General features: G+C 49.3%; 2 protein-coding genes across 2 annotated transcripts in view; one reads left to right on the forward strand and one right to left on the reverse strand.

Moving 5' to 3' along the window:
• Window positions 1-27,552, reverse strand: part of BOP1 (BOP1 ribosomal biogenesis factor) — a 696,945-nt gene that overhangs the window by 270,765 nt on the left and 398,628 nt on the right. The gene's annotated exons all lie outside the window — the stretch shown is intronic.
• SCX (scleraxis bHLH transcription factor) lies at window positions 7,459-26,153 on the forward strand. Its single transcript, XM_069621899.1, has 2 exons — window positions 7,459-8,681; window positions 25,408-26,153. The coding sequence occupies exons 1-2, from the start codon at window positions 8,160-8,162 to the stop codon at window positions 25,444-25,446; spliced, it is 561 nt and encodes a 186-aa protein (XP_069478000.1). The 5' UTR covers window positions 7,459-8,159; the 3' UTR covers window positions 25,447-26,153.

The raw sequence follows: 27,552 nt of genomic DNA on the forward strand, positions 1-27,552 counted from the left end.
GAAGATGGAAGGTAGACTGTACCTTCAGCTCGGGTCCAAAGGAGTGCTCTTCACTCCTTTCGAAGTCGGAAGATCTGTCTAGTGAGGGGTCAAGCCCTCTCAAAGCCAAATGGACCACAGTGATTGGTGCAGGCTAAGCCCACCTTAATGAACCAATCCTGGGTCCCCACTGTGATGCTGGAAACGCATCAGAGGGAGAGGGCCTCTGTATCCTTGTCCTTTACTGCCTTTTTATCATGTGTTCTGTCATATTTTCCACGCAGGAGTTCATGTGGGACTCCTGGCGGTGCAGCTCTCTTTTGGTTTGGTAAACAGACTAGTGGGATACCCTTACGGCACCCGTGGGTGGGGGGACAACCCTGTGCCCCTAGTGCATGTTTTTGGGCACCTGTGGGTGGCCCGCAGAGCAGGGTATAGGCTGGTGGCAGCTCCATGCTGACTTTGACAGGTGCGCTGAGTATCCTCCATTTTGGGGATCCCCAGGCCCTGCCATTGGAATCAGTTGATTCCGGATGGAAAACAAGATGGCCCCTGTGGCCTCCTGCTTTCTATTACCTATTACCTTGTTTTCCCAAATCCTGGGAAGCCCTGACTCTGTCCCTTCCCCCTGACTGGCTGTTTGGTGGAAGTTCCATATATGGTGGTGTTGTGAAGTCCAGACTGACTGGAGCCTTCCCAGTGACTGTATGTTGTGGGTACCTCCTGTGGGTGGGACCTGGGTGAATGGAGTGTGTGACCAATATGCACTTCTTGTTGTGGCTGTCTGGTTTCTGGTATGAGAGACAAAGACAGACAGCCCTGCCCAAAACTGGCCTGAATGCAGTGTGTAGTGTTGAATGGCTGAGTACTTGTCCCAATCCACATCCCTTGTTGTGAGTGTCTGAGAGGGAGGAGGATGGCCTGAATGCCCTGTGTGCCTGATTGGCTGACTGGCTGACTGACTGCATGAATGCCCTTCTGTATGATTGGCTGCTGAGAGTGACCCAGCAGTGTGGATGAGAGACAAGATAGTATATCTGGGGACCTCTCACCACTGGAAATTGTTCAGAAGCGTTCAGAAGCTGTGTCTACACTTTAAGAGTAACTGGAACTGCTGATCCTCGACACCCAGCTGGAAGACGGAGACTTGCTGGTGCATTTGCTTCGACCTGATCTGAAAGCTGCCGAATTCGTCAAGGACAGATCCGAGAGAGGACCTGGTAAGGCGCCCTCTTCCTGTGCTCCGGGGGACCATTGAGCACCGCTAACCTTTGACGAAGCTCCCTGGAAGTCAGACCCTTGAAAGGCTGCCGAGACGGGACCGCTGAAGAGAACGAAGCTAAGCACCCGGACTTCGCCGCTGTCGAAGTCCTTTGCCGTCGAAAAGGGTTCGCAGGTTTGTGTAACCGCTAGAGGCCCGTCGAAGTTGTGTTGCCCAGCCGTGGGGACCACTTGACGCCGTGCCGCCGACGACCGGAGCCGCCCGCTCCTTTGCCTAAGAATATTTGAATCCAAGTACTCCCTTGTCCGCATCGTCGACCGCTTTGTCCCGCCGGAGAAAGTCAAGGATGACCAAAGTGGCGAAAAGAATCCGCCGGTGGGTTTCCCGCCACCTGAAGGCCACAAAGACTTTGACGACTCAACGCCCTCTATTGGGCCACAGCTCTTCTGAAACTCTTTGCGGTCCTGAACAATCCATCGCCGAGGTGCCCCACACAACTCATCCTCGCAGGACGTCGCTGACGAGCACCGCCTGGATCGACATCAGGGTCTCGGCACCCTTGAACTTCTTATCGCCGCCGTCAACGACAAGTTCACCATCTTCGACGCCTCTCGACGATCCGTGGCTCCTGCTTTAAAGGGAGTCATTCAAGAAGGATCCTTCAACGCGTCTTCGAAGAACTCTACTCCACCAGGTACATTGGGGGAGTGAGGGGGGGGGGGGGGTAAAACATTATAGGAGGAAATAAGGCTACTGAACAATATATGGACTGGGCTTGTGCTATATATCTTTATTTTACAGGTTGCCCAGGTGGGGGATCTCCACACAGAACTGTGTCTATTGGTATACGCCAGCATTGTGCCTATTGTTTCAACCATCTTACGTTCCTTCCTATCTCTATTGCTGGTTTCCTCGTTATTGATCTGTGTGACATTTTAACCGTACAGTTGATTCACTTTAATGAGATTTGATAACATTGGTGGTATCACTTTAGAATTGTATATATTTATCATTGTTGATTTCCGAGTACAAAGTGCGTTATTGTGATCGTGTACATAGCTTTGAATATTAATTATATAAAGACTGTTTTCAGTAATACAGTGTGTAGACATTCCTTTGTGGGAGTTCGGGGACTACACTGTACTTAAGAACCAGCCTGCACCACCTCCTGAAAAGCTAGGCCTCGATTGCTCGTCCATTGCTACTGTTTGAGAATCTTGGCTGGGGTCCTCTGTGCCTCTCCTCTACCGTATAGAGAGCGGAAGTACAGGCACCCCCACCAGTATCTTCACACCCAACAATCTTCTGTTATGCATGAGGTTAGGACCAGAGTGCTCTGCAACGAGACAGACAAGGGGTATGAAATGCTGGAAATGCATTGGAGGGACAAGGCCTCCATGTCCTTGCCCTGTACTCCCTTAGCATGTGTGTTCTGTGTTTTCTGCATAGGAGTCCATGTGGGACTCCTGACAGTGCAGCACTTCCACTTTTTGGTTGTGGTGAACAGAGACCATTGGGATACCCTTATGGCACCCATGGCTGGGGGTACAACCCTGTACCCCTAGTGTATGTTTTTGGGCACCTGTGTGTGGCCCACAGAGCAGGGTATGGGCTGGTGGCAGCGTCATGCTGAATTTGATAACTGCTCCGAGTATCCTCCATTTTGGGATGCCCAGGCCCTGCCATAGGAATCAATGGATTCCTGATAAAAGGCAAGATGGCCCCTGTGGCCTCTTGGTTTCGATAACCAGTTACCTTGTTTTCCAAAGTCCTGGCAAACCCGGACTCTGTGCCTTCCCCTGACTGGCTGTTGGGTGGAAGAACCATATATGGTATTGTGGTGAAGTCCACGCCCAACTGGATGGAGCATTCCCAGTGTCTATGTTGTGGGTACACCCTTAGAGTGGGACCTGTGTGAATAGAGTGCGTGATAAATATGCTTTCTATGTTATGGGTGCCTGGTATCTGTGTGTAGGACACAAAGAAGGGGACCACCCTGCCTGTAAATGACAGGAATGCAGTGTGGTGTGATGAAAGGCTGGGTACTTACCCCAACCCACATTCCTTGTTATGGGTGTCAGTCTGGGTGGAAGTGAATGGCCTGAATGCACTGTGAGCCCGATTGGCTGCCGGCCTGCATGAATGCTTTTCTGTCCGATTGGCTGACTAAGCTTGGCTCATCAGTGTGAACGAGGGACATATATCTGGGAACTCTCATTTCCCAATTTGTTCAGAAGCTGAAGTTGAAACCTGAAGCTGCTTATCCTTGAAGCCCAGCTGGCAGAAGATGAATTGCTGCTGCTTTCCTTCAACGAAATCTGAAAGCTGCAGAGTCTGTCGAGGACTAATCTGAGAGAGGACCTGGGTAGGAGACCTTCTCGAGCTACAAGGGAACATTGTGCAGAAGCTGATCTTCATCCAGGCACCCTGGAAGTCAGTCCCGAAAAAGGCCGTCAACCGGAGACTGGGTCCGCCAAGAAAGCTTGAAGTAAAGCACCAGGACATCGAGGCCGTCGAAGTCCAACGCCGTGGACCGGGGTTTGGAAAATTTCCGTAACCACTGGAAGCCTGTTGAGTTGTGTTGCCCAGAAGCAGGGACAGCTTGATGCTGTGCTGCTAGACGACCGGAGCCGCGTTACTCCACCTTGCCTAAGAACATTAAACTAAGGGCTCCCTTGTCATCACTGTAGACCGCTTTGTCCCGCCAGAGAAAGTCTAGTTTGTCGACAACCAAGGAAAGTCCGCTGGTGTGTTTCCCGCCACCCGAAGTTCACAAAGACGCTGACAAGTGAAGTGCTGAAATACAGCCGAGGTCGAGTCCTGATCATCAACCCAGACGCTGACACCCGGTGCCCGCTGCCAGGCCTACGTTCTTCACCAAGTCTTATTTGCGGCACCAAACTCTTTGCATCGAGGTGGACCACACGCCTCATCTTCGCAGGACATCCACGATCAATCGTTGACTAGCACTGCGAAGGTCAAAGCTGCATAAGTGTTCCCATTTCGTTGAGGAATCTACACCCTGTGGCTCCTACTTTAAAGGGAGTCCGCTCTCAAGGTATCCGTAGATGAACGGTCAAAGAAACTAACTCCTTTACTAACTTTTTAACCAGGAAACAAGACTATTTAAAGATTAATGGAGTGGGCTTGTTAATACCCTTTATTACAGGTTGCCCAGGTGGAGGGATTTTCACACAACTACATCTAGGTAGCTGGGGTCAGCATTCTGGCATTGTTTAATCCAACTGATCTTCCTTCTTATGCTCTATGGTGATGCACATTGCTGTATGATTTGTATGCCATTATAACTGTCAGTAGTTGATGCATTTTAAAGGTGTAAATAGCTAAGTGTGGTACCACACAGACAATATATACATCTGCCATATCAGAATCGCCCGAGTACAAAGTGTGTTATTAATTTATATATAAAGAACTGTGTTGGCACATAACAGTGTGTGGACATTCCTTTGGGGGGCTTGGGGACTACACTGTACTTAAGAACCTGCCTGCATCACCTCCTGAGGGCTTCAGCCTTGGTAGCTCATCCATTGCTACCACAATAGAGAACCTTGGCTTGGGTTATCTGTGTTTCTACTCTGCCATATAGAGGGCCAGAGTACAGATAATCCCCCCCCTGCAGTATTTGCAGGGTGACAACACATACCCAAGTCCCACCCATCTTCCGGTCTGTTGATCAATGGGCGTCTCTGGTTAACGGGGCCCTCTGTGACTCTTGAATTAAGTGCAAGTCTCCCTTGAAGCTTGTGCTGGGAGCAGACTTCCTGTCTCCCCTAAATCAAATCCTTCTTCACTCTGAGAGGGGTCTGCTCTACAGGGACATCAGCGGTAGCTGCTGGACACAGACAGGCCATTCACTGCCTTTCATACAGAGAGGTCGGAACTAGCTTCAAGTTGACACATTGCATACCAAAGGGTTGTTCGTCCCGCCTTCCTATTGTCTATTCAGCAACCAAGACCACCAGCAGGCTTGCTTCAATTATCTCTTTAGTATGCACTGCCACCAGCCAGATTAGACAAAGGGAATGCAGGTCCATGGAGCCTTTGATATTTAAATTAGGCTGGCCTTGGCTGGGGGAAGCAGTGCCTTTCCCCCTTGAGATGCTTTGATGTACCCGGGACGGTCACATTCCTGTTGAATGTGACGGGGGAAGATGGCGCATTTAAGCTGTGTCTTCCCAGTGTACATAGGACTATGTGTTTTAAATGGGAAGAAGATAAAATGTGCGGGGAATAATCTCGCACATTTCTCATAGGCTGATCTCCCATTATTTATTTTCATTTCTAAAAAAAAAAGCCCAGGCAAGCACACTCTCCCTGTGCGGATGGTTGAATTTCCAACACAAACCAGAGCCTCACACAACAGCACACGACGGCTACCAACCAAAAAACACACCTACGCTCAGCTAGGTGTAAAACAAACAAGTTGCCAACAGCACATTGCAGCTCCCTTGCACTTTCTCCGGCTAAGTCCTACTAACTTGCATCCCTCCTCCCCCCCCCTCCCTTGCCTTACAGACCCGCCAGAGCACCAAGAGTGTGTGGTACAAGAACCTTAAACATAACAGAACATACAGGGCAATACTATGGACCATCGAATCTGCAGGGAAACATGTGTTTTCACTTCTTACATGCAAAAGAAGTTGGCTAAAGAGTATGGCAACATGTCCTGAAAAAAGTGACTAGACGACTCGACACAGATGCTTGAAGGAAAAACACTAGTCATAAAGAAAGAAAAAAAACGTACTAGATGGCACCATGAGTGGACAGCAGATCCGGTAAACTGTGGCTTCCCTGTTCTATGGAATGTGCCCTCTGGAGCAGGTTCTAGGTCACTCCTCCCCAACTCATGTATATGGCTTGCCGGCTGGTTAACCTTCCCAGTCCTCCCATTTCCTTTTCTAGCAAATTGTTAAGAATGTAGAGGTGGGATTGGGATGACCACGGTCGTGCATTCTCCTGTGCAGAGTTTGTGTTCAAAACAAATGTGTCACAATTAAAATAAGGAAACTAAGGGGTACACGTGTATACTGTACATATCCTCGGTGGAGTTCCCCTTCTAAAATGCTGGTGAACACGCCAGCCACAGGCCTTATTCGTGGTGGCGCCCCCCACGCATCCCCCCTCCCCCCCCAGATGGGGTGGATAGGGAAGCGGAACTAACTAATTAGGCTTCTGGGGAGTGGTCGGAACCAGAAGTGAGGCATCTGTAGGAGAGGGCTGCACTCAGTAATTCCACCCTGCCACCCTAAAGCGTGTCCTTCAAATAGCGATGTGGTAATGATTTTAGCTTAGTCTTTAGGCAACTTCTCTAATCCTAGGACTGGCGCAACCGAGTCACGGGGTGCATCCAATCAGAAAGTGCTGGCAAGAGCCCAGCTACTAGCTCAGTCGCGGCGATCGGGGGCGCTAGACCTCGGGGTAGTGGGGGGCCTAGGACTCCTCCCCGTCCTAGATCTGTGGGAGAGGGATCGAGGGAGGGAGGGAGGTTAACAGGAGTGTCAAAGAAAAAAATGTGTGAGAAGGATCAAGTGAAGTGAGAAAAGAAAGTGCGAGGGGTGCATAGAGAGGGGTGCATAGAGAGGGGTGTGAAGCTGTTCGGTTTACGCTACAGGTCCCCTGTAAGAGACTCCTGCCTGATAAAGCAGCCGCAGTCTGTAGGTGTGTTATTTCATGGGGGCCTGGGGGTGCTGGTCACATTTCCATGCAGTGTCTTGCTGAAGGGTGGTCTGGTGTTGGCTGACACTTCTATGCCTGCAAATGGGATTTTTTGAAAAATCATTTTCACCCGAGAACAGTGCTCCATTTGAACCCGTTATTTGTAACATGTTCCGGGGTGGGGAAAATCGCCAAACACACACTGGAGGGGTCCAGACCTGTAACAGGAGCACTACCTATTCAGGGCAAATAACGAAAGTCCACCAGCCGCCGCCACTGGTTCACAAAGAAAGACAAGTGCTCCTATAAAGGGATTCACGGCAGGTCTGGGGCCGACAGACATCTGGGGGCAATTAAGAGGATAGCAAAGACAGAGCTGAAGAATAACTCCCCCCTCCTCCTCCCGCCCCGGCCACACCGCACATCCCCAGGGTGGCACACCTCCCCCTTCTCCTCCTCACACTCATCCTTCCCAGGCTTCTGAAGGCTGCTGCTGCCGCGACTCAGACTCAGACAGGGGAGGGAGGGGCCCAGCTGACCACTTCAGGAGACTATAAAACTGCCGGCTCAGGCGGCTCAGCATCGCAAGGAGCACGTGTGGGGAGGGAGCGAGCGAGCCTGCACAGAGCGGGGTACCAGCGCCCAGGGCACAGGACACCACCACGCGGAGACTCCGGGGCCCGGGGATAGAAGTGCCCCCGCCGCAGCCAGCGGGGAGCAGAGAACACAGGCACTCGGAGAAAGAAAAAGAAAACTCCAGTGTCAAGGGAAAGAAGGAGTCCCACCTGAGCCACCCCACCACCCGGAGGAAGGCGAAAACTCCAGTGCCCAGCGGAAGGAGTCCCACCGCAGCCAAGGGGGGGGGAGCAGAGGTCAACCCACCACCAGGAGGAAGGAGAAAACTCCAGGGCCCAGGGGAAGGAGTCCCACCGCAGCCAAGGGGGGAGCAGAGGTCGCTCCACCACCCGGAGGAAGGAGAAAACTCCAGGGCCCAGGGGAAGAAAGGACCCCTCAGGATCCAGGGGGGTAGAATAAGCCACTCAGGGCCCCCAGGGGGAAAGGACCAGTCAAGAACCCAAGGGAAGCAGCGACCACTGCAAGGCCAAACGCAAGCAGGGACAGCTCTGGACCCAAGAAGGTAGAGGAGACCAAGGTGCACTATAGCACGGGGAGCAAAGGCAGCCAGACACCAACCCATTTCTAGCTAAAGTCGGACCAGGTCTGGTGTGCCACCACGGCGTCTGCTCTGCCCCTACCACTCTGTCCCCTTCCACGCCCAGACATGTCCTTCGCCATGCTGCGCTCGGCCCCTAGCCGCTACCTGTACCCAGAGATCAGCATGCTGTCCGAGGACGAGTCGAGCGGTACGGATAGCTCAGGCTCCGATGAGAAGTCCTTCCACCTCAATGCCGATGGCTTTGGAATCAAGAGTGGCAAGCGGCGGTCAGGCAAGAAGTCGCACCGAATCAACCGGGAGCCCCGGCAGAGGCATACGGCCAATGCGCGGGAGCGAGATCGCACCAACAGTGTTAATACAGCCTTCACAGCCCTCCGGACTCTCATCCCAACAGAGCCCGCTGATCGCAAGCTTTCCAAGATAGAGACCCTGCGGCTAGCTTCTAGCTACATCTCACACCTTGGCAACGTGCTGCTGGTAGGTGAGGCATGCGGCGATGGCCAACCCTGCCACACTACAACCTCCTTCTACCACCACCACCACCACGGAAGCAGTCCAGTGAGAGAGAGTGAAAACTCGCAGCCCAAACAGATTTGTACGTTCTGCCTCAGCAACCAGAGGAAGCAGGTAAGCGTCGAGTGAAGAGGTAAAGGAATAAAAGGTACTCCAGGTATGGTGTAGTTATGGGCTCGGGAGAAGGGATCGGTAGGGTAGAAGGAACCCAACTAATGAGAAGGGGTAGAAGGGGTTAAAGATAGCTAAGCCATGAGTGCTCAGTGTCATTGTGGGTCGGCCAAAGTGCAGGAAGAGTGTAATGAGTAACCTAAGGGATAATGTCACCATAGACCAAGAGGAAGGGTTGAAGGGAAACCTGGCACCCAGGTGATATGAGGGACACATGCTGTAAAGGTAAGGGTGAAGAAATCCAAGGAACCTAAGTGATCAGGGACCAGTGGCATCATGGACAGGGATTCAAGGTTCCCAAGTGCTGAGGGACCAGTGGCATCATGGACAGGGGAGTGCTGAGGGACCAGTGGCGGCATGGACAGGGGAGTGCTGAGGGACCAGTGGCATCATGGACAGGGAAGTGCTGAGGGACCAGTGGCATCATGGACAGGGATTCAAGGATCCCAAGTGCTGAGGGACCACTGGCATCATGGACAGGGAAGTGCTGAGGGACCAGTGGCATCATGGACAGGGAAGTGCTGAGGGACCAGTGGCATCATGGACAGGGAGGTGCTGAGGGACCAGTGGCATCATGGACAGGGATTAAAGGATCCCAAGTGATGAGGAACCAGTGGCATCATGGACAGGGATTAAAGGATCCCATGTGATGAGGGACCAGTGGCATCATGGACAGGGATTCAAGGATCCCAAGTGCTGAGGGACCAGTGGCATCATGGACAGGGATTCAAGGATCCCAAGTGCTGAGGGACCAGTGGCATCATGGACAGGGAAGGGCTGAGGGACCAGTGGCATCATGGACAGGGATTCAAGGATCCCAAGTGCTGAGGGACCAGTGGCATCGTGGACAGGGAAGTGATGAGGAACCAGTGGCATCATGGACAGGGATTAAAGGATCCCAAATGAGGAGGGACCAATGGCCTCAGGGGCAGGGATTAAAATGATCCCCAATGAGGAGGGACCAGTGGCCTCAGGGGCAGGGATTACAGGATCCCAAGTGAGGAGGGGGCAGTGGCATCAGAGATGGGGATTGCATGATCCCAAATGAGGAGGGACCAGTGGCCTCAGGGGCAGGGATTGCATGATCCCAAGTGAGGAGGGGGCAGTGGCATCAGAGATGGGGATTGCATGATACCAAATGAGGAGGGACCAGTGGCCTCAGGGGCAGGGATTGCATGATCCCAAGTGAGGAGGGGGGAGTGGCATCAGAGATGGGGACTGCATGATCCCAAATGAGGAGGGACCAGTGGCCTCAGGGGCAGGGATTGCATGATCCCAAGTGAGGAGGGGGCAGTGGCATCTCTGCGCATTAGACACGTTTGTGGCCTCTGGCTGGCATTCAGCAGTCAGATTCAGGATCTCAAGAATCTACCTTACAAGTCACATGAGCTTCCACAGGAAGCAGAAGTGGCGGGCCCAGCAGTCCTCAGGGGTTCGCGATAAACATAAGCAATTAAAAGTGTGAACATCCAAGACTATTTCAAGTAAAGAAATGCAACGTAAAAAGGCACAGTCTGGAACAAAACTAGCCAGACTGTGCTCAAAGAAGAAGCAAGTGAATAGAGAAAGAAGACAGAGGGGAACGAAACTTCTAGGCAGAAAAGCAAAGAAAGACTATAGACTGACTGCAGCTACCATTGCCAGTTTAAATCAAAGCAGGAGCGCTCCTCCCAACACCTAGGTCCAAACACCTTACCCGAGACGCAGTGATCTGCTCCCCACTGCCTCCCCCCCCCCCCATTACCTGTAGATCCCTTGCTGTCAATTGCCCACCCTCAGCCTGTCCCGTTAGCTCCCTGCTCACACATTCTGTACTCCCCTAGGATTAGAAAGCGCTCCATTGCTTCCCAGGGCTAGGTCAGCCATCAACAAATGCCGAATACTACTACAACTATTAATCATATTAAAAGCATTTCAGAAGTGGCTATGCGAGCTTCTACTGTACCTGTTGTTATTCTGTGAAGTGCTTTGGTGTAAAACTCTATATAAACTCAATAAACAAACATTACATAACCCAGAAAGGGACGCAGCAGGTAACTCCATGGGCCAAAGAAAGTGAAGGAATGTGCACAGGGCCACCTGGTGAGCCAGGGAATAGTTATGAATAAGTCCCCCGGTGCCCGCTGGCCCTCCACTCACACTTCATCATTGCTGTGCCGGCTGCAGAGAACCCCCACACCAGCTTCCAGGCACAGCTGTACGCCTCTGGACGAGCAGCACATATGTCCTCTGGGTTTTAATAGGCAAGCAGAAATCTACCTAATACTTGCACTTTCAATTCTTTTTTTTTTTGTACAAATTGAGAAGGCCTGCACTTCTGAGCTGGTCGAGCTGATCATCGTTCCAGTGTACACGTCTACTTTGCTACTTCCACATGAACACACGTGTGACACCTCAGTGACAGCAGCAGCAGCATTTTCCACGAAGAGGAGCTCTGCTTAGGAGGGCAGCTAGCGGCAAAGCCTTTGCGTTAAGAGAAAAATGCATATTTCCTAAAGTAAAAATGTAGATTTAGTACCCTAAAAATGTGCCAGTAGAGAATGGGCACTACGTTTTCACTCATTAAGAAAGTCCTTTAAACCCAATTTAAGAAAATATGGAGTCAAATAGACTTTGCAAAATAGGGCAAAAATACTGTTGCATACAATCCAGAGTCCTGAGCACGTCTTTAGTAGGATAGTAAGAACATTAGTGGAGTGGGCCCCACCACGCATAGGCAAACAAAAATTACAATTGGTATTTGGTGCACACCAGAAACCACAATGCACAGTGTGGATATACAAGACTGAGGGGTACACACCCCCAAAGCTAGAAACACCCTTGGAGAAAATGCTACAGCAAGCTCCTTACTACTCTAGAATATAAAACACTTCATTCTTTGTCGTCAATTTATTCTTTAATGTCGTTTTCTCCTTTTCAACAATCAAAAGGCAAAATTGGCCAATGCATTTCAGATTTGTAAGGTCCTTCATCAGGGCAGTGCCAAAACAAAGTTTGTGTTCCATTACTACCTGTACATATGCGTGGTTAAAACTAAAAAGACCCCGTCAATGCAAGCTGGCACTTTCCTATTATACACATTAGAGCCCCCTCAGGACAAGCCAGCACTGTTACACAGCAAGGCAAAAATTCGTTTTCAAAAATTGACTAGCAAAGTTTGCTAATTAAAAGTTTCTTGATTAGCAAACCAGCCAATTTGATTAGCAATGTTGTACCAATATGTTTAATGTCACCAGAAGTTATTTGTACCCAAGATATAAAATGAGCAGTTGTGTACCTATGAAGTAAGACGTTAGTGAGATGAGTCAGGTCTTGCAAACTCTTTAAAATTCTGCTAGACCTGCAGGTCAAGTCATTTCATTTACCTACTCAATTTAAGAGAAATGAGCTCGACCCATGACAATGGATGACAAGAAATTTAAATGAGCTTTAAAATGTAAAATGCTGCATGTTACCACAAACCAACATTATGTTTGGCACACTGCTGCCACGCAGAAGCTACTTGTGCAGAGTGAAACATTTGACATTTATTGCAAAGTAAATGTTAAATAAAAGTTTCAAACATCCCTGGCAAATGGAAGTTGCCCTGCACAAAATCTACTCTATGTGAGTGAGCGAAAATACTTTGTGCGCCCTGGATGAGTATCTGTAAAATGTTAGCTGCATGAACGCACACAAACACATACATAGATATGAGATAAAAAAAGATTCTGGAAACCATTTGGCCAGCTCTCCCCTGTAGGCGCTAATATATAATGCAATCATAATCAAAAAGTAAAGCGAGCTCTGTGGGCTACCTACAGTGTATGGTATTGCAGTAGATACGTAGATGCGTTGACTGGATGGAACTATTGATCACCAATTTGCGTAAACATCTACTAAGGTTCGTATATTCATTAATTAAGACTAAGGAGAGTGGATGGTGTAACGAGCAGAGAACTGTGCAAACAAGGTGGAATATTGTAGTTTGCGCCCACCTGACTTTCAGGGTGGCTGATAAAAAGCAACAGGGTGATAAGATAGAAGGTTAAGGTGTATGGGATCAGTTCATGCATTGAGCATCAGTTGCACAGGTGTATGCAACCTGCAGGTCACAGGACTAGGCTTGCCATCAAAAGCATTTGGCTCTGTGAGATGGACATTTTCAAAAGTGTTCACTTGTCAACATGATGCATCTTCTGCAACAAAATGAAATATAGTCGAAACTGAGTTTTAGCTGCACTAGCAAACATTACTGTAAAGCATAGAGACAATTCAGTTTTTTACAATAGCAATACTGTAATCAAGCATTATGTAACAGACATTTTTAGGAATGGAATTGCATGGCTGTCTTCTAAAAATAAAGTTAACACATACTGGTGTTTGCCAGACAGGGTATAGTTGGCTTAATAAAAGTATCACCCCGACTACTTTTAGTTTGTAACAATTTGAAAAAGAAATCTAACACTCTCACACAAGCCTTTGGCTTGTAAGACTGTAGGAGATGGTTACTGCTGAACTCTCTCTCCATTAGCCCATTTGAGATTTCAACGAACAGAGAAAAAGAAAGTGGCGTGAACCCTGTGGGTTAGAGGGAAATGCAGTGCCCGTGTGCTTTCAATGAATTGGGTAACAAATAGCTATTTTAGCTACACAAGTGTCAATTTAATTAGCAAACCTACAAAATGTTGTCGCAAATTGCTATGCAACACTGCTTATTTTGTCTTACACAGCCCGCGGCGAGCCAGCATGGTTACACAGGCCGCTGCGAGCTGGCACTGTCTGATTACACACATAAGAACCCCGTCAGGATGAGCTGGCACTGCTACACAAGCCGGGGTTAGCCGACACCGTTATACAGCCTGGGGAAAGCTGGCATTGTTACAGAACCCAGCGCAGAAGCTTCATACCAAGCCCATGACTAGGATCTGTGGACACCATCAGAGGATGATGTACCCCAGAGAGCAAGTGTGCCTCACCTGCTTCCCACCTACTTTCCAAAAATTGTGCTACGAAGGTGTTCAACATTTCAAGACACTATGTTAAAGTCAGCACTCCTCGGCCCACAATCAAAAAAACCATCTCACCGGGTAACGAAACTGGTACCACTTTGTGCCGACACCAAATGGTGGGGTAGTACCCTGTGACATGGGGCCACAAGCAAGCCAGAGACCTGCCAACTCGACTTTCCCTATTTTCATCACGAAGGAGGGGAGCAAATTCAGGACACTTTGTCGTGGAAAAGTCAACTGTCTAGGACTGACAACTGAAGAGTTTAAGCCAAAAAACAGTACTGCAGGCCTGAACTAACTTAGTTCTTACCAGCAAAAAGAGTACCTTGGCGACAACCAATGACTTTAGAATAGAGGGAATCCAAAGGACCAATGTTGAACAAAAAGTGCAATCACTTAATATTCATAATTTTTTTAATGTCCACGTATCTTCACTTCACACAAACTGAACTTTTTCCTGATGCTTAATTAACAGAAGGTTTTTAACATGACATTTACCTGGCAAGATAGATAGCTCCTGCTGCAGATGTAAGCCTGTGGCCAGCATGCTACCCAACTCTGTGGCAGACTGTGAACCCACTGAGCAATCATACTGGCTTGCTTATTACTGCATATGATAGCCAGGGTTAAGATCAGCCTCTTTTGCCACTCAGACACGCTGGTGCCGTTGGGCCTTGGAGCTCATCTCGGGACAGGAGCCTAGGCCGGACCTGCTCGCTCTTATTTTATAATTCGAAACAGCTCGGCACACCATGAATCAGTAAAAAAAATAAACCAGTTTACTTAAGCAACACTTCACCGCTTAGTTCCAGCCACTGGATCTCAGAGCAGGAAACCGGGCTGGTTGCCCAACCAAACACTTGAGGATAGCAATGGAAGGAGCCTTGCACCCCGACGGCAGCCATCTGGCCACGAGTAGCACTGTCCTTCCTCTGTCCTGTGTCCACTGATTTACGGGACCTGGAGCTTTGCAGGGTAGCACTCCCTGGCCTCTCAAGCCATAGGTATCACTGTCTGTCCTTGGCCCCGTGTCCACTGCTTGACACAATCGGGCACTTTCGCAGCAACAACGCATTTGTAGTGAGCATCTATAATAGATGCCCAGTAGAAAATGTGGTTAGAAAAATAAATGTGGTTTTTACATGGCTAGATTGACATTTTGGGACAGCCAGTCTAGCCATTTCTTATCGTGGCATGGCATCTTATTCTGGGCATATATGATAAAGCCAACATGATAAGTATTACATGTATTGGTTGGCCTACATTGTGCAGTCAGTTTGGACATATTTTCTTATTGTGACTTGGCATTTTTAATGGTAAAGTCAACAGGAGTATGTCATTATGTGGAGATACTGGCATATATTGGCTGAGCCAGCATGGACATGTTTTATTATAGTATCATTACTCGCATTATGTGTAAAGCGAACAGGAGTATATTCTTATATGGGAACTCTGGCATATATTGGTACAGCAACCATGTAAATGTATGGGCACAGCCAGTGTGAACATATTTGTTTAAACAGGTATATATTGTGGGTGAAAATGCATTGGGAAATGATCCTGTGCACTGCTGGTGATCTATTGCATAATAACAATGGAGTTACCCTACAAAACCAATTGCAAAGTTCCTAGCTTTCCATCCAATTTTTTACATATAGTATGCAGTAAAATGCATCATTGTAACCCATTATTCAAAACATTTTCTCAGGGCAAAACCCCTCCCAGCTCCCCCTTGGTACGTTTGAACTCCCTTGCTACGCTTAGTCCTTCAGCCGTATTTGTGGGAAACATTTACGCCCCTCCAAATAAAAAATGCACCGGACGCCAGTACTGTGCTACAAGGAGCCACAACAGGCAAAGATACCAGGATTTGCCAGGAATACACGCGAGTGGGTGTGGGGGGGGGCGGGCAAACTGCCCCAGGTCTCATGCATACAGCCCAACCCTTACGCCAAAGGGCGCTATCGTCACCCCATTACTAGCATTGTCCATTTGCGCTTGCAGATGGAGTCAAAGGCAGGTATCGACTTGCTGGTGCCCACTCCCTCCACCATTCACACCACATATTGCCCTCCAGTCTCGGCAAGGCAGGGTGCAGGGGCGCGACTAGCTCCCATTGTGCCCCATTCTCGACCACATGTACACAGATGTGCCACCTGGACTCTGCAGTTTGCTTGAATGACCTGGACAGCCTGCATCCTGCTGCTCAAGACCGGGGCACTAAAGGTCACGCACAAAAGTGGGCTGGGCTGTGCCCCAGGCTTCCGGCGCAGTACTCTGCAGTGTGCATAAGAAGCACACAAGTAACGAACTAGAGGGCAGGAGTGGGCGGAGGGTACTGTGTAGCGGCTTGGAGAGTGCTGCACGCCAAAGGTTGCGCCATGCAGAAAGCGGCATTGTGTGCTGCGATCGCCGGTGCAAACTTTTGGCGCAGCCTATAGGCATAGAACCACTTCCTGCATTATGTCTGGGCGTATTTCTATCTCTGAACACTCCCTGCCCCAAATTGCCTTATCCAAATGTCAGGAGGAAATGTGTCCAAGAGATAGATTGTGTAGGCATTGCTTGGCTCGTGTAGTTCAGAGCCATCGGACATGTGGTGGTGAGGCCAGGAGTTTGGGGCATCATCCCGATTGTTGTTCCCAGTAAACTGTGTGAACGTGCCATCACGCATGTCAATGCATTCATAATCCCGCCTCATTCAGCTCCAACGCTGCCGTATAAATTAAGATTCACACATATCTCAAGGAAGCAAAGTAACGCATGGATAGGAAGTTCAGTGAGAGCCACGAAAGTCACACAAAGCGATAGAATTCAAGACAGAAATTCACAGCCTACGCTTGGATTTATAAATGCTAACATTTTGTCAATACTACTTAATTACTCAGTTCTTTCACCAAAGCATTTTACAACAAAAAAAAAGAAAACATACACACAAAATGATCACCCGGCAAAACAAAATGAATACTCATTTGTGGACCACTGGAGGGTTAAAGTTGGAGTAGACATTGCTAGGATTCAAACCTGTGACCTGTAGATCACACACACATTCCAGCAGTGAACGCTTAACCCTTTGAGCTCTCTTGACAGATATTTCGCCATAAATGTGCATACCACAGCATTTGGTAAATCATGGCTGGTACATATCTTATTAACAGAACATCCTTATTACAGTACTTGGAAGCAGGAGAAAAATGTCATGGGCCACTAGTAAACATGATAATAGTACTGTGGCCGTACACATGGTCTTATTAATTCCGCAGTTGATCAAACAGCATACTGTGTTGCAAATGAATAGCTCAGAGTAAAATGCTCAACTCCGACATGTACCAACCTGCATTTTCCAAGTTCATATTTCAGCAGGGCTGGATCAGCCCTTCCTCCTCCTCATAAATGTAGTATTATTACATTTCGTAAGAACACCATTTTTACTGTGCTTAGAAGCAGGAGTCGTCATGTAGCAGAATACATACAAATAGGATGCAATACCAACTAATCTACCAGGGTACAGGAAAATGTAGGCCACAGTGACTTCAAAACGTGGAGTATGTTTGCACAAAATGATAGGCCTCTTAAACAACCATGACTCTGAAAAAGCAGCTCTGGTCTTAACCAGTCGGCCTGGCCTATATAGAAAAACACTACCCATAACCCTTAATTCTGGTTTTTGCCAACACCACTTCACACCCCAAGGAATCTACTAAAGAGGGCATTCTTCAGCTCTTGCGAAATGTGCTTAAAGGTATTAGAAGACCAACAGGCGCTAGGAGATCGGTCTGCGGGCGTAGATGATGCCATAGGCCATCTTCCCGAACACTCCAACACCCCCAAAACAAGCAGCACATGGGGCAAGAGTTGCCCATTTGCCCCTTCTCTAAGCCAGCCGCCAACCTCGGTCATGGTGCTGGTCTCACACCCCAGGGGACACATTCCCAGTGCAATCAAGTAAACGCACAGGCCATAGCCGGACATAAAGAAACATTTCAGCCTTTCCTCCCCAGATGGAGAGCAGATTTGATGTGGACAGGAATGCTGTCCACTGTCGGGGCCAGGGCAGGTGTGAGGCCGGAGGCCTAGACACTGACCACAAACTAGAAGCCAGGCCCGTGGTGATGGTCCAGAGGCTGGCATCAGATCGGAAATTAGGGCCAGAATCGGAACACTGCGTACAGACTGGACACCAGGGCAGAGACTGGGCATAGCATGGAAACCAGGACAGAGTTCAGGGTCCAGAGAGAGCAGTCTGGAGATCAGGGCAGTGCTGAGGGTCCAGACACGAGCACAGGCTGCAGTAGTGAGGGTCCCGACACCAAACACAGACTGGAAACCAGGATAGGGGTCAGGGGCCAGAAAACCAGGGAAGAGGGGAGTCCAGAGAATAACCTCAGACTGGGAACCAGTGCAGGGCTTAGGTTCCAGACACGGAATACAAACTGGAAACCAGGATAGGAGGGGTTAGGGGCCCAAAATTAAGCAGAGACTGGGAACCTGGGTTGGGGTGAGGGTCGAGGCACTGAACACAAACTGGGAACCAGGGCAGGAGTGATACTGAGAATACACTAATTGTCAAGGTAGAAACTAGTAATTTGCTAAGAAAATAAAGGAAAGGCACCTCTCTCGCTAAGGCGACTCCTATTTGTGAAGTCACACGGGTAGACGCTGGTGGTAAATGTGTGACAATCCTAGGATATATGTGTCACCTCACTACTTTAGAAATCTTGGAAGTTTACAGAAACCAGGGGGAAATACCCAGGATGAATTTGAGACATAAGCAACATATGGCCATGAAACATCCCTTGAGTGCTTAGCCTAGGGTTCTAGCTGCCTACACTCGCCCTACTCACTCATCCTGAAAGTCCATGGGTACAGAGACTATCTGCAGGTTAGGGCCAGGATCTGCGGGGGATTCGACCTGTCCCCAACCCTCTTCCTCAGGGCATCTGCAACTACAAGCCAGGAAGCAGAAAGATGCCGGCATGAACAATAAACGTGCCCTGACCCTGCCCGCTTTCTTCTCCGTTTTTTAAACTTGTACTTTTTTAGTTGGCCAACGCAGTTTTCGTTCTGCTTTTGAAGAAAGAGATGGCGAGGTCTATATACTAAAAAACATTCAGCACCACAAGTGTACGCGCCTATAACCCTCATAAGCCCTGGGAGGAGCCCAGTGAGAGCTCTCATGCTCATCCAAATCAGGCAGGCTGACATCCCAGAAAGAACTCGAATTCATCCATTCCGAGCTTGATCAATGGAGTATCAGTATTATAGAGCTTAGAAGTGGAATACATGTGTAACAGGGCGCTCTGTGAAGACTAGAGTGCATAGGTCTGCGACTTGCCAGCATTCCATACCCCCAGAGGAGGCAATGGTGATGCGGCATATCACGCCCGAGAAGAGGCTGCAGACTGGGGGAGGCAAGGTCCGTAAACGACACGCATTCCCCTCCACCCCCTCCAGGGTGTACCATAGTGCCGGGACCGGTGGTGCACTGAATCATTACCCACTGCACCCCTAGAATAGACCTACATGCAAACCTTACTGTCTCGCTGTGACGTAATTATCCATCTGCATTTAGTTGGGACTTTCCAATGCCTACTGATAGGGTGGGAACTTCCTTCCTGGTAGTAGGGTTACTTCATGCATGCTGCAGCCTAGTCCATAGCGCCCTGATCTAGCGGCATGCCGACACTTCACACAGACGACTTCCAATGGATACTTGAAAGATTACTCTTCACGGGCATCAATCATCAACTGGAAGATCCCTTTGCCAAGTATACCATATACTAAAAGGAATACAATCCCTCCGCCCGCCATACGAGAAAACTATAGTGACCTCACAAGAATGCAACCTCAAAGACGTGCTGTCTTTGGACTAGTTCCTCCATTTCATCTCCAGAACTCCTTGGCGCCTTCCAAATATCCAAAAACCTTGCTTGCAGAATCAATCCTAGTCACTATGACAACAATAGAGAGGTCATAAAACAGTGTCCTTATAATGGTCTACTTCTGTGCTCCCAGCTGGGATGCCATAATCGTCCTCTAGGAACCATTAAAATGGCCCCTTACCTGTGCGAGGTCGCTCAGCAATACATATTCACAGCCGGGATCTGCGCGTGGCCGGCTGGTTACAGTCTCCAGTAGCAGCACTGAAGCAAAGGCCTTTCTAAGCACCGCAACAGTTCACTCACCTCAAAGCACCCGCACACTACACATGAGAAGATGAACCCAAAGAGGACGACCATGTGAAGAAACCTGCTGTGCGTAGCAATGTGGACTTCCTGCTACACACACCACAGCGAGACACGTGCAATGTTGCAATGCCGTGTTTGGCACTTGATAGTCATTGTGGTAGATATCGTTTAGGTATGTGTAGAAGCGTCGCCAAATGGAAAGGATGTGTGTGGTTGTCATAATCTGTACTCTTTTGGAGAACAGGTTATTTATTTTTTTAAATGACAAGTTACTAATGCAAATAACTAGAGCGGTTTATCAGTATAACAGTAAATTATATCAAATGGAGGTTTAAGTTTTAGAATTTTTTAATGTTTTTATTGTTTAAAAAGTTTGTCAACCTTCGCAATTTATCATTCTAAAACTATAATAGCGCTTTCCACATATTTTTCAATGAATTCTTCAATTTGTAAATAACCATGGAATGAAGCCATGTTATACAAAATACCTTCACCTAATACAATAAATATTTAGTACCTTTTTTGAATCTTTAAAAAAAATATAAACAGTTTCCAATGCACTTCCATGTTTTTAAAAGCAAAGAAAAATATTCACAATTGAACTGTCTTCACATAACTTAATTACAGAGCCGTCCACTTTAGCCATATTCCCATTCCAACAATGAATCCCTCATTCATTTCCTAAATTTAAAAACCTAACAAATCAAACCACCACCAAGGACACTGAAGTTGTGCCCCCCCCCCCCCCCAACATCCTTAACCACACATGTTCAGTCTGTATAAGAGACAAGAGAAATAATGAGGTCCTTAAAATAGAGCACATGGATTAGCAGCAATGTAGGGCAATACAGAACCAAATGTTCAGAGTTTCTTCTTCTGTCTTTTTCTTACATATCCTACAGAAGACCAGCCCCTTTCAGTAACTCCTTTCTCCTCGATAACATTCCACCTGTAGTTAAGAGGTTCCATCTGAATCTGGAAGAGTCCCAGCGAGCCACTCACTGGACAGGGAAATCATCTGAACTAGGAGCTCTGTGTCTTCCAATCCTAGGCATGAGAGAGTTGTACTCTGGACACATCTCCACCATCCCTACCCTATCATACATATATAAAGACAACTTCACCCCGACAGGATGAGCCTTCAGGGGTACGAGCAATGAGGCTCAATCTCTTGGCAAAAATTCAGCAAAATGCTCACAGAAGAGTCTTTTTCCTTAATCCCTGCCAGGGCCAGATCCGCCATATAAAGTGTCAGGCGGTGGCGGAATCCGTTTATGATACAAGGCCATATAACGACCACCGAGCTAATAACTAGTTCAGACCTTATGGCTGCCAGGGGTATGGCGCTCGTAATACACAGGATTTACCACCACATAGAACTCTCCATCAATACCATGTATGAACTTGGGGGTGACTTTCCCCTCATAGTGCTTAACGAGCTACACCAGAGACTTACAGTATGTGCGTGTCAAGATCTTCATGTGTGCAATCAGGGGGGCCACTTCATGTTTAAAGTAAACCTTCATGCGTTTCTTGTTGGGTCGGGTCAGAAGGGGAAAGCCAAGAGAAATCAGGCAATCCACCATCTCCAGTCTTTTGGTACCCATTTGCCAAACAAGAGCGTCTTTTCCTACCTGTGCCAGCCTGAACATTTGTGTTTCCCCACCATTGATTCCAAGAGAGTTTAACAATGCATAATCCACAAGCCCCCCAATCAGACGATGTAGACCTTTGCAACTTGGTCTCTAGGTGTAGATACGTTGGAATAGGTTTGAGGCGACCTTACACATGGCAGTATCCCCCCCCCCCCCCCCACCGAGCTGCTGATGGCTTGCTTAACTCCTCTCAGCTGACACAGCCACCACAAACAAAACCAAGTGTGGAAGCATTCCCAGCCCCTGGAAGACATGGCACCGGATTTTAAGACAATTCTCTCCCCCACCCCCCCCCCCCCCCACACACACACACACACAGACTCTACCCCCTCCCAAAATTAAAGTGTGCAAGGACATCACAAGTAGCGAACATGCATGTTTAATCCAACTGACGTTTCCTTATGGAAGACAATGCTCCGAGCAAACGAGAGGCGATTTTCCTATAATGCTGCTGGCAAAGTATGAAAGGTGCACACCCTTTCAACCCAAGCATTTGTAGCAAAATATGCCCCTAAAAGGACACCGCCAATGCGAGATGGTGCAGCTGCTTGGGAAAGTGTCCCACCTGGGTTTAAATCCCTGCAATGGAAGTGGCTAACACCTGCTAAACGATCATTTGAATTAAAGGCAGCAGGCTAGCATTTTTTTTTTACAGCAGGTCTCAAACACCCAGGGGGACGGTGGCAACTCACGTGTACCCTCGACTTTTGTCCTGCCTGGGTTACCCTTAATGGGATGGGAAAGGGGGCATCCGCCTACGTGTACCCCCCCGTATTGTGTCCTGCCTGGGTTGTCATGAGAGTTTGGTGTGTGCCCACGTGTACCCTCGACTTGTGTCGTGTTGTCTCGGGAGGATAGCTCAGGGGTAACGTGCTCGCCTTGGAAGCAAGGCGACACAGGCTCGATCCCGGGGTCCACGCTTAGAAACCTCTGGGTAGTAAGCACGTTATAAATAACCAATTCTAATATTTCTAGAATAGAGTCCTCCCTGGGTTGCCATTGACTTGGCTACTAAATGCAGACTACTTGCTATAGTTATAATATTGGGATTGCTGAAAGGGTAACTTTACTGGAAACGCACCCCTCCCCACCCTGGCGGCGACCACTCACTAGGCAGCTGCAGAGGTGAAACATCGCCGGCTTCCCAGATCGCCAGGCTCGGGCCTATGAGCCTGGGCCACAGGCCACCCCACCCGCCCAGCCCTGCCTGCCTGCCTCCCTGCGAGGATGGACGGCACCAGTGCAGGCCTTGCTCCCCACTTGGAGGAGCCCACAGGGAGCGCAGGTCCCAAGCTGCCAGCGCCTGTACCCAGTGCTCGCCTTAGGAGAGCGAGTGCTTTAGACCCCCCGGGAAGCTGCGCTTGGCCACTTCCACGCGGGCCGCATTACACCCGTCTGCACTTGAGGCGTCAGACTTGGGCCCAATGGCCGACATCGTGCAACTATAGCCGATAGCGAAGAGGAATACAGCGGAGCCAAACCTAGATCTTGCACCAAATGTGTTGGCAAAATGTGTCCTCTGCTACGTTTTCTGACAATCACTAAGAATTACAATTTCACACCCAGACTTTCTATTTTTCTTGAATTTGAAGCAAAAACACTAACCAACGCAGTAACATTTCAGCAAAATAGTATTTTTGAAATAAATTTCAGTAAAAAAACGGTACAAAATGGTATATAATCAACAGAAGTGAAGGTTTTCTATTTTTTTAGCTAAGGAAATGGCTACTAGAATCTTATGTGATAAACACATTGATGCAAAGCAGTAGCCAACCAGGTGATGGTTGCCTATATGATGAAGCAAATTACGCAAAGTAGTTTGAACCAATAGCTGGGAGGGGGCGAGCGGAAAGCCTGAACTGCACTTGAGCTGCTATGAGCGGGTTGCTGCAGGATCGAGGCAGCGCCTGCAGTAGGACAGGATTGTTGTGCCGTGGGGGGGGTGTGCCGCACCCGCTAGCTGGGTGCTGCAAGGCAGGGAAAATGCGAGTGCTACAGAGTAGGCGAGACACGGTCTGCTTTGGGGGTGAAAGCAAAGCTTGGCCACGCAGGCTAACACCGTGCCTGGTCCTCCTCGCACCACGTAGGGAAAGTCCGAACCTGGAAGTGGGCGTATGTTGTGAACGCCCAGGTCTGGTGGTTAAGACTAGATGCCGGAGCTACACCCACCGTGGCCTGGGCAAATTGCTGAACAGGTTCCTCCCCGACCACCAGTCTCCTTGAATGCTACCCTGGCGCAGCCTTCACACATCATAAAACCTGGCCATTCCCTGAGGGCCAATGAGATGGAAGCATTGGCCGCCACCTGCACATGGAGGCGCACTGATCAATATGTCAATGATGGCGTGGGAGTGACCGTCACCCTGCTCCCAGCGCTCCTAGACATTAACAAGCTGGTGGCCATAGAGTTGTCTTCTGACAGCAGAGATCTTTCAAAGGAGAAGATTTGTAGCTGGTGGTTCATGAGGTTAGTGAAGCAAGTGGGCTGCTGCCCATAGCCAATGTTCCTAGGCCTCCCGTTTGGGATGTGGTGATGGCCCAGGAGCAGACAGAAGCACAAAGTGCCTTCCATGGCAACGGCAATGAGGGGCGGAGGGTGCAGGAAAGCTGGGGAAGAGGACTGGGTTCCCATCATGGAGGTGGCTGAGACAAACACTTGTGAACCAGGGGATTTGAAGCGCGCCTCAAAAAATGAGGTCCCTGAGTATAACGTACTACCGATCTAAGATTTAGTGGTAAACTAGGGGACACTTGGTACCCCCACCTACAGTCTCCTTGGCAGTGAAGCAGCCGCTTCTACTGACCACCACTCCATGCATGGCCACAGTCCGCATCCAATCCCAGGATGCAACGGGCGTTAGAATGAGTCCGTCATTGGGCACTTTATTGTGCCAGCAGGCATAGAACAATGCGCTGCAACGTGGCGCAATCCGGAGGAAAACTGGCCAAGCCGCCAGACGTCAGTGGCAAAGACTTAAGTGCACATTTCAGCCAAGTCCCTCCTCCCTTGCCAGACAGCACTGTGTGGGTGTCAGCAAGGAAAGGAACAGGATTAGCACAAGTGGGGGCAGGGGGCGCGGGGCGGAGATGGCATACGACCAAAGCCCCCGTCATATGGAGCAAGAGCTGGTGGAACACTCAAGGGGTCCCAGGACTCTGCCTGAGCGGAAGCTCTGCAATACACATTATATCTGAACCCAAAGACGAAAACAATCTCTTAACCCACTCCTGTTCCAGCTTCCGAGAAGCAACCTATACGGCCAGGCGAGGCCGCCATTTCAGGAGATGAGCTCCACTTCCCTTCTATCTGCCACTTGTTCAACCAATCATGGCAGCTTAGGCCCTTGACACTCCTCACACCCGTAACCACACCATCAGGTGTGCCTACCTCACGAGTCCAAGGCCATGCTCAAAACCATTCTAGCTTTCACAATCCATCGACCGCTCTGCCATGCCAATCTCGCTTGTCCCAAGACAGCACATCCTCTCTCACAATGCCGCTCAACACATTCCCTGCTGACCCCTCCTCCTCAAAACCCTTCTATCTATTCAGTTGCTTCCATGAGCGGTTCTCGCCAGTTTCAAGAGGCACCTCTGCAATCTCACTGGGGTTTAAAGCAGCTTCGGGCCCAACCTGACCAGGCAAAGCTTTGATAGGAAAACAACAGGTGGACAATCCCGAGCAACCAGGAACCTCTGTAAATACAGCAACTAACCCCATAGAATAACCAATGACATATTTGCATATGCATGCGTGAACATCCTTTGAAAATTTGTTAACATAAAAAAAGCGGCTCATTAAAATATTTCTTTTTTGTTTTACCCCTTTCTTCAGAGCAAAGACAGGGACAGGAAGTCGGCCGTCCGGAGCTAAAACCAGCAATCCAGGACAGAGTGCATGAAAAAGGAGAAGAGGGCTGAGACCCTTACCTCCGCACTGCGGACTCGTTGGCCATCCCCCATGGGTCTTTGCATCTTCCAGCAGTGTTCATCTCATATCACAAAAAACAATGGACTGAGGGACGGACAGCAAACCGGAACACGAGGAAGGAGCATGGAGGAGGAACATCAGGCTGCTGGGTCTCCAAGAAGTCTCCCTTGCGTGCCCCGTTGCCGTCTGACACGCAGGCAGGGCGAGCAGAGAAGCAGCTCCAAAAACATCTCTGCCGACCAAAGACTTGCACAGGAGAGCTACAGCGAAGAGCACTCGAGGCTGCGGCCCCACCAAGAAAGCTACGGGGACGAGAACACTGAAAGAACAGCATTGCCCTCTTGGGCCCAAGGAGCTGCAAGGAAGATGAGCCACAGCTTGGGCAGCAGAGCCCACCCTTGGAAATGGAGTTTGGCCCATTGCTTCTCGGACAATGCCAGAAGCAACGTGTGCCATTGTGCAGCCACCCAGACTCCAGACTTGAGACGCAGGACACCAAGGCTGTCTGCAGCGCACTCCCTGAACTGGACAGATATGAAGGTCTTGTTTTCAGTCAATGCATGCTGGTGCCCCATGCTATTGATGCAGTAATATAAATGTATAAATTCGTAATCATTTCTATAACATGAAATAAAATATTGTGCAACACAGATGTAGAGTATGCAGTTTATGCACAGGGTGCTTTGTGTGTTAGGCGTGGAGAGAGCAGCGTTGTGTAGTAGTGTCACTGTGCAATGCAAGACTAGGAGATGAGGGAGGAATTCACGCACTGTTCACAGATGAACATTTGCACTACACAGGTCTAACGGGTAAGGGAAGCACACCTACTGAGAGCTAGGGCGAGGCGTGGGTGGGGAATGTAACAGCACCCCCGTGTGGCCCAGCAGGGATTGCAACTACAAACTCACCCAAGACTGACGTGTGAGGGGAAGGAGACTGGCAGAGAGGGAGGTGGCAGTACCCCCGTGTGGCCCAGAACAGTCTGGAAAGAAAAGGTTTCCTTTTCCCGAAAATAAATAGATTTAGAAAGACCGCGCAGAGTTTTAAAAGTTAGGGCCGGTGTGGGATTTGTTTCTATTGGGATTTGGGGCGAGAAATATCCAAAATGTGATTTTAGCGAATATTGAAGGCCGTACCAAAACGGCTGAAATAAATCCGTCTTTTTTGCTTGCGGCCTTTAATATTGGAAACGATCACATAGAACCTCAACGCTCGAGGCCACTGGGAATTGCAATTACATGCTCAATGCAGGCCACGAGCGAGGACGGTGTGGCGGGAGCATGCGCGAGCCATGGGCGGGAGGGCGGCTGTGGAAGCGCCCCACGTGGCACAGGTGGAAAGGCATGTCCCCTTGGGCGCGGCGCCAGCATGCAGCGATGGAGGGGTGCAGTTGCTCCATCGGCACTTTCTGAAAGGCGAGCAGTGGCGGAGCTTGCCAGAGCCGACCTGCCCGTCAGCTTCATCCTCGTCTCCCACCCACCCACCCATCCATTGATCCCTGGGGTCAAATGCCAGGGGTTTCAACCCCATCCTAGATTTCCTGTGCACTGCTCCCGCTAGACTAGAGGCTGCTGCCATTCAGTGAAGACATTTCCTTGCAACAAACACCCCACCTCCTGGACAGACATCAGCAACTCAATCACGGAAATCACCTGCTATTGAAGTCTTCATGACCCCACTGTGACCCTGAGATTTGTGCTGCCCAGGGGACCCCATGCATCGGTAGTCTCAAACCTGCCTGTGGCCCCTGGAAAGTGGCCTACAGTTCTCTTCTCGGACCCAACAACTGAAACGCATCTCTCCATTGCCACAGGTGCCAGCAAGAGCCTTGTAGCTTCCCACTACAGCCCATAGAGTTACGGAGGTCCAGGGACTGAACTGCTGGCCCCTATTCGGCTCCTGATTGTAGCCTAGAAGAGCCTGGTAAGCCTAACACCACTACTAGCCAAAACCATGGCTGGTATGGCATGTGGAAGTTAGATGTGCAGCACGCTACACAGTAGCTCCTCCCTCCCCAAGGGAAAGCCCCTGCTTACTGGGTGAAGCCTG

Source organism: Ambystoma mexicanum, chromosome 5q (assembly GCF_040938575.1).
Source record: "Ambystoma mexicanum isolate Mex_15411 chromosome 5q, UKY_AmexF1_1, whole genome shotgun sequence".
NCBI lineage: Eukaryota > Metazoa > Chordata > Amphibia > Caudata > Ambystomatidae > Ambystoma > Ambystoma mexicanum.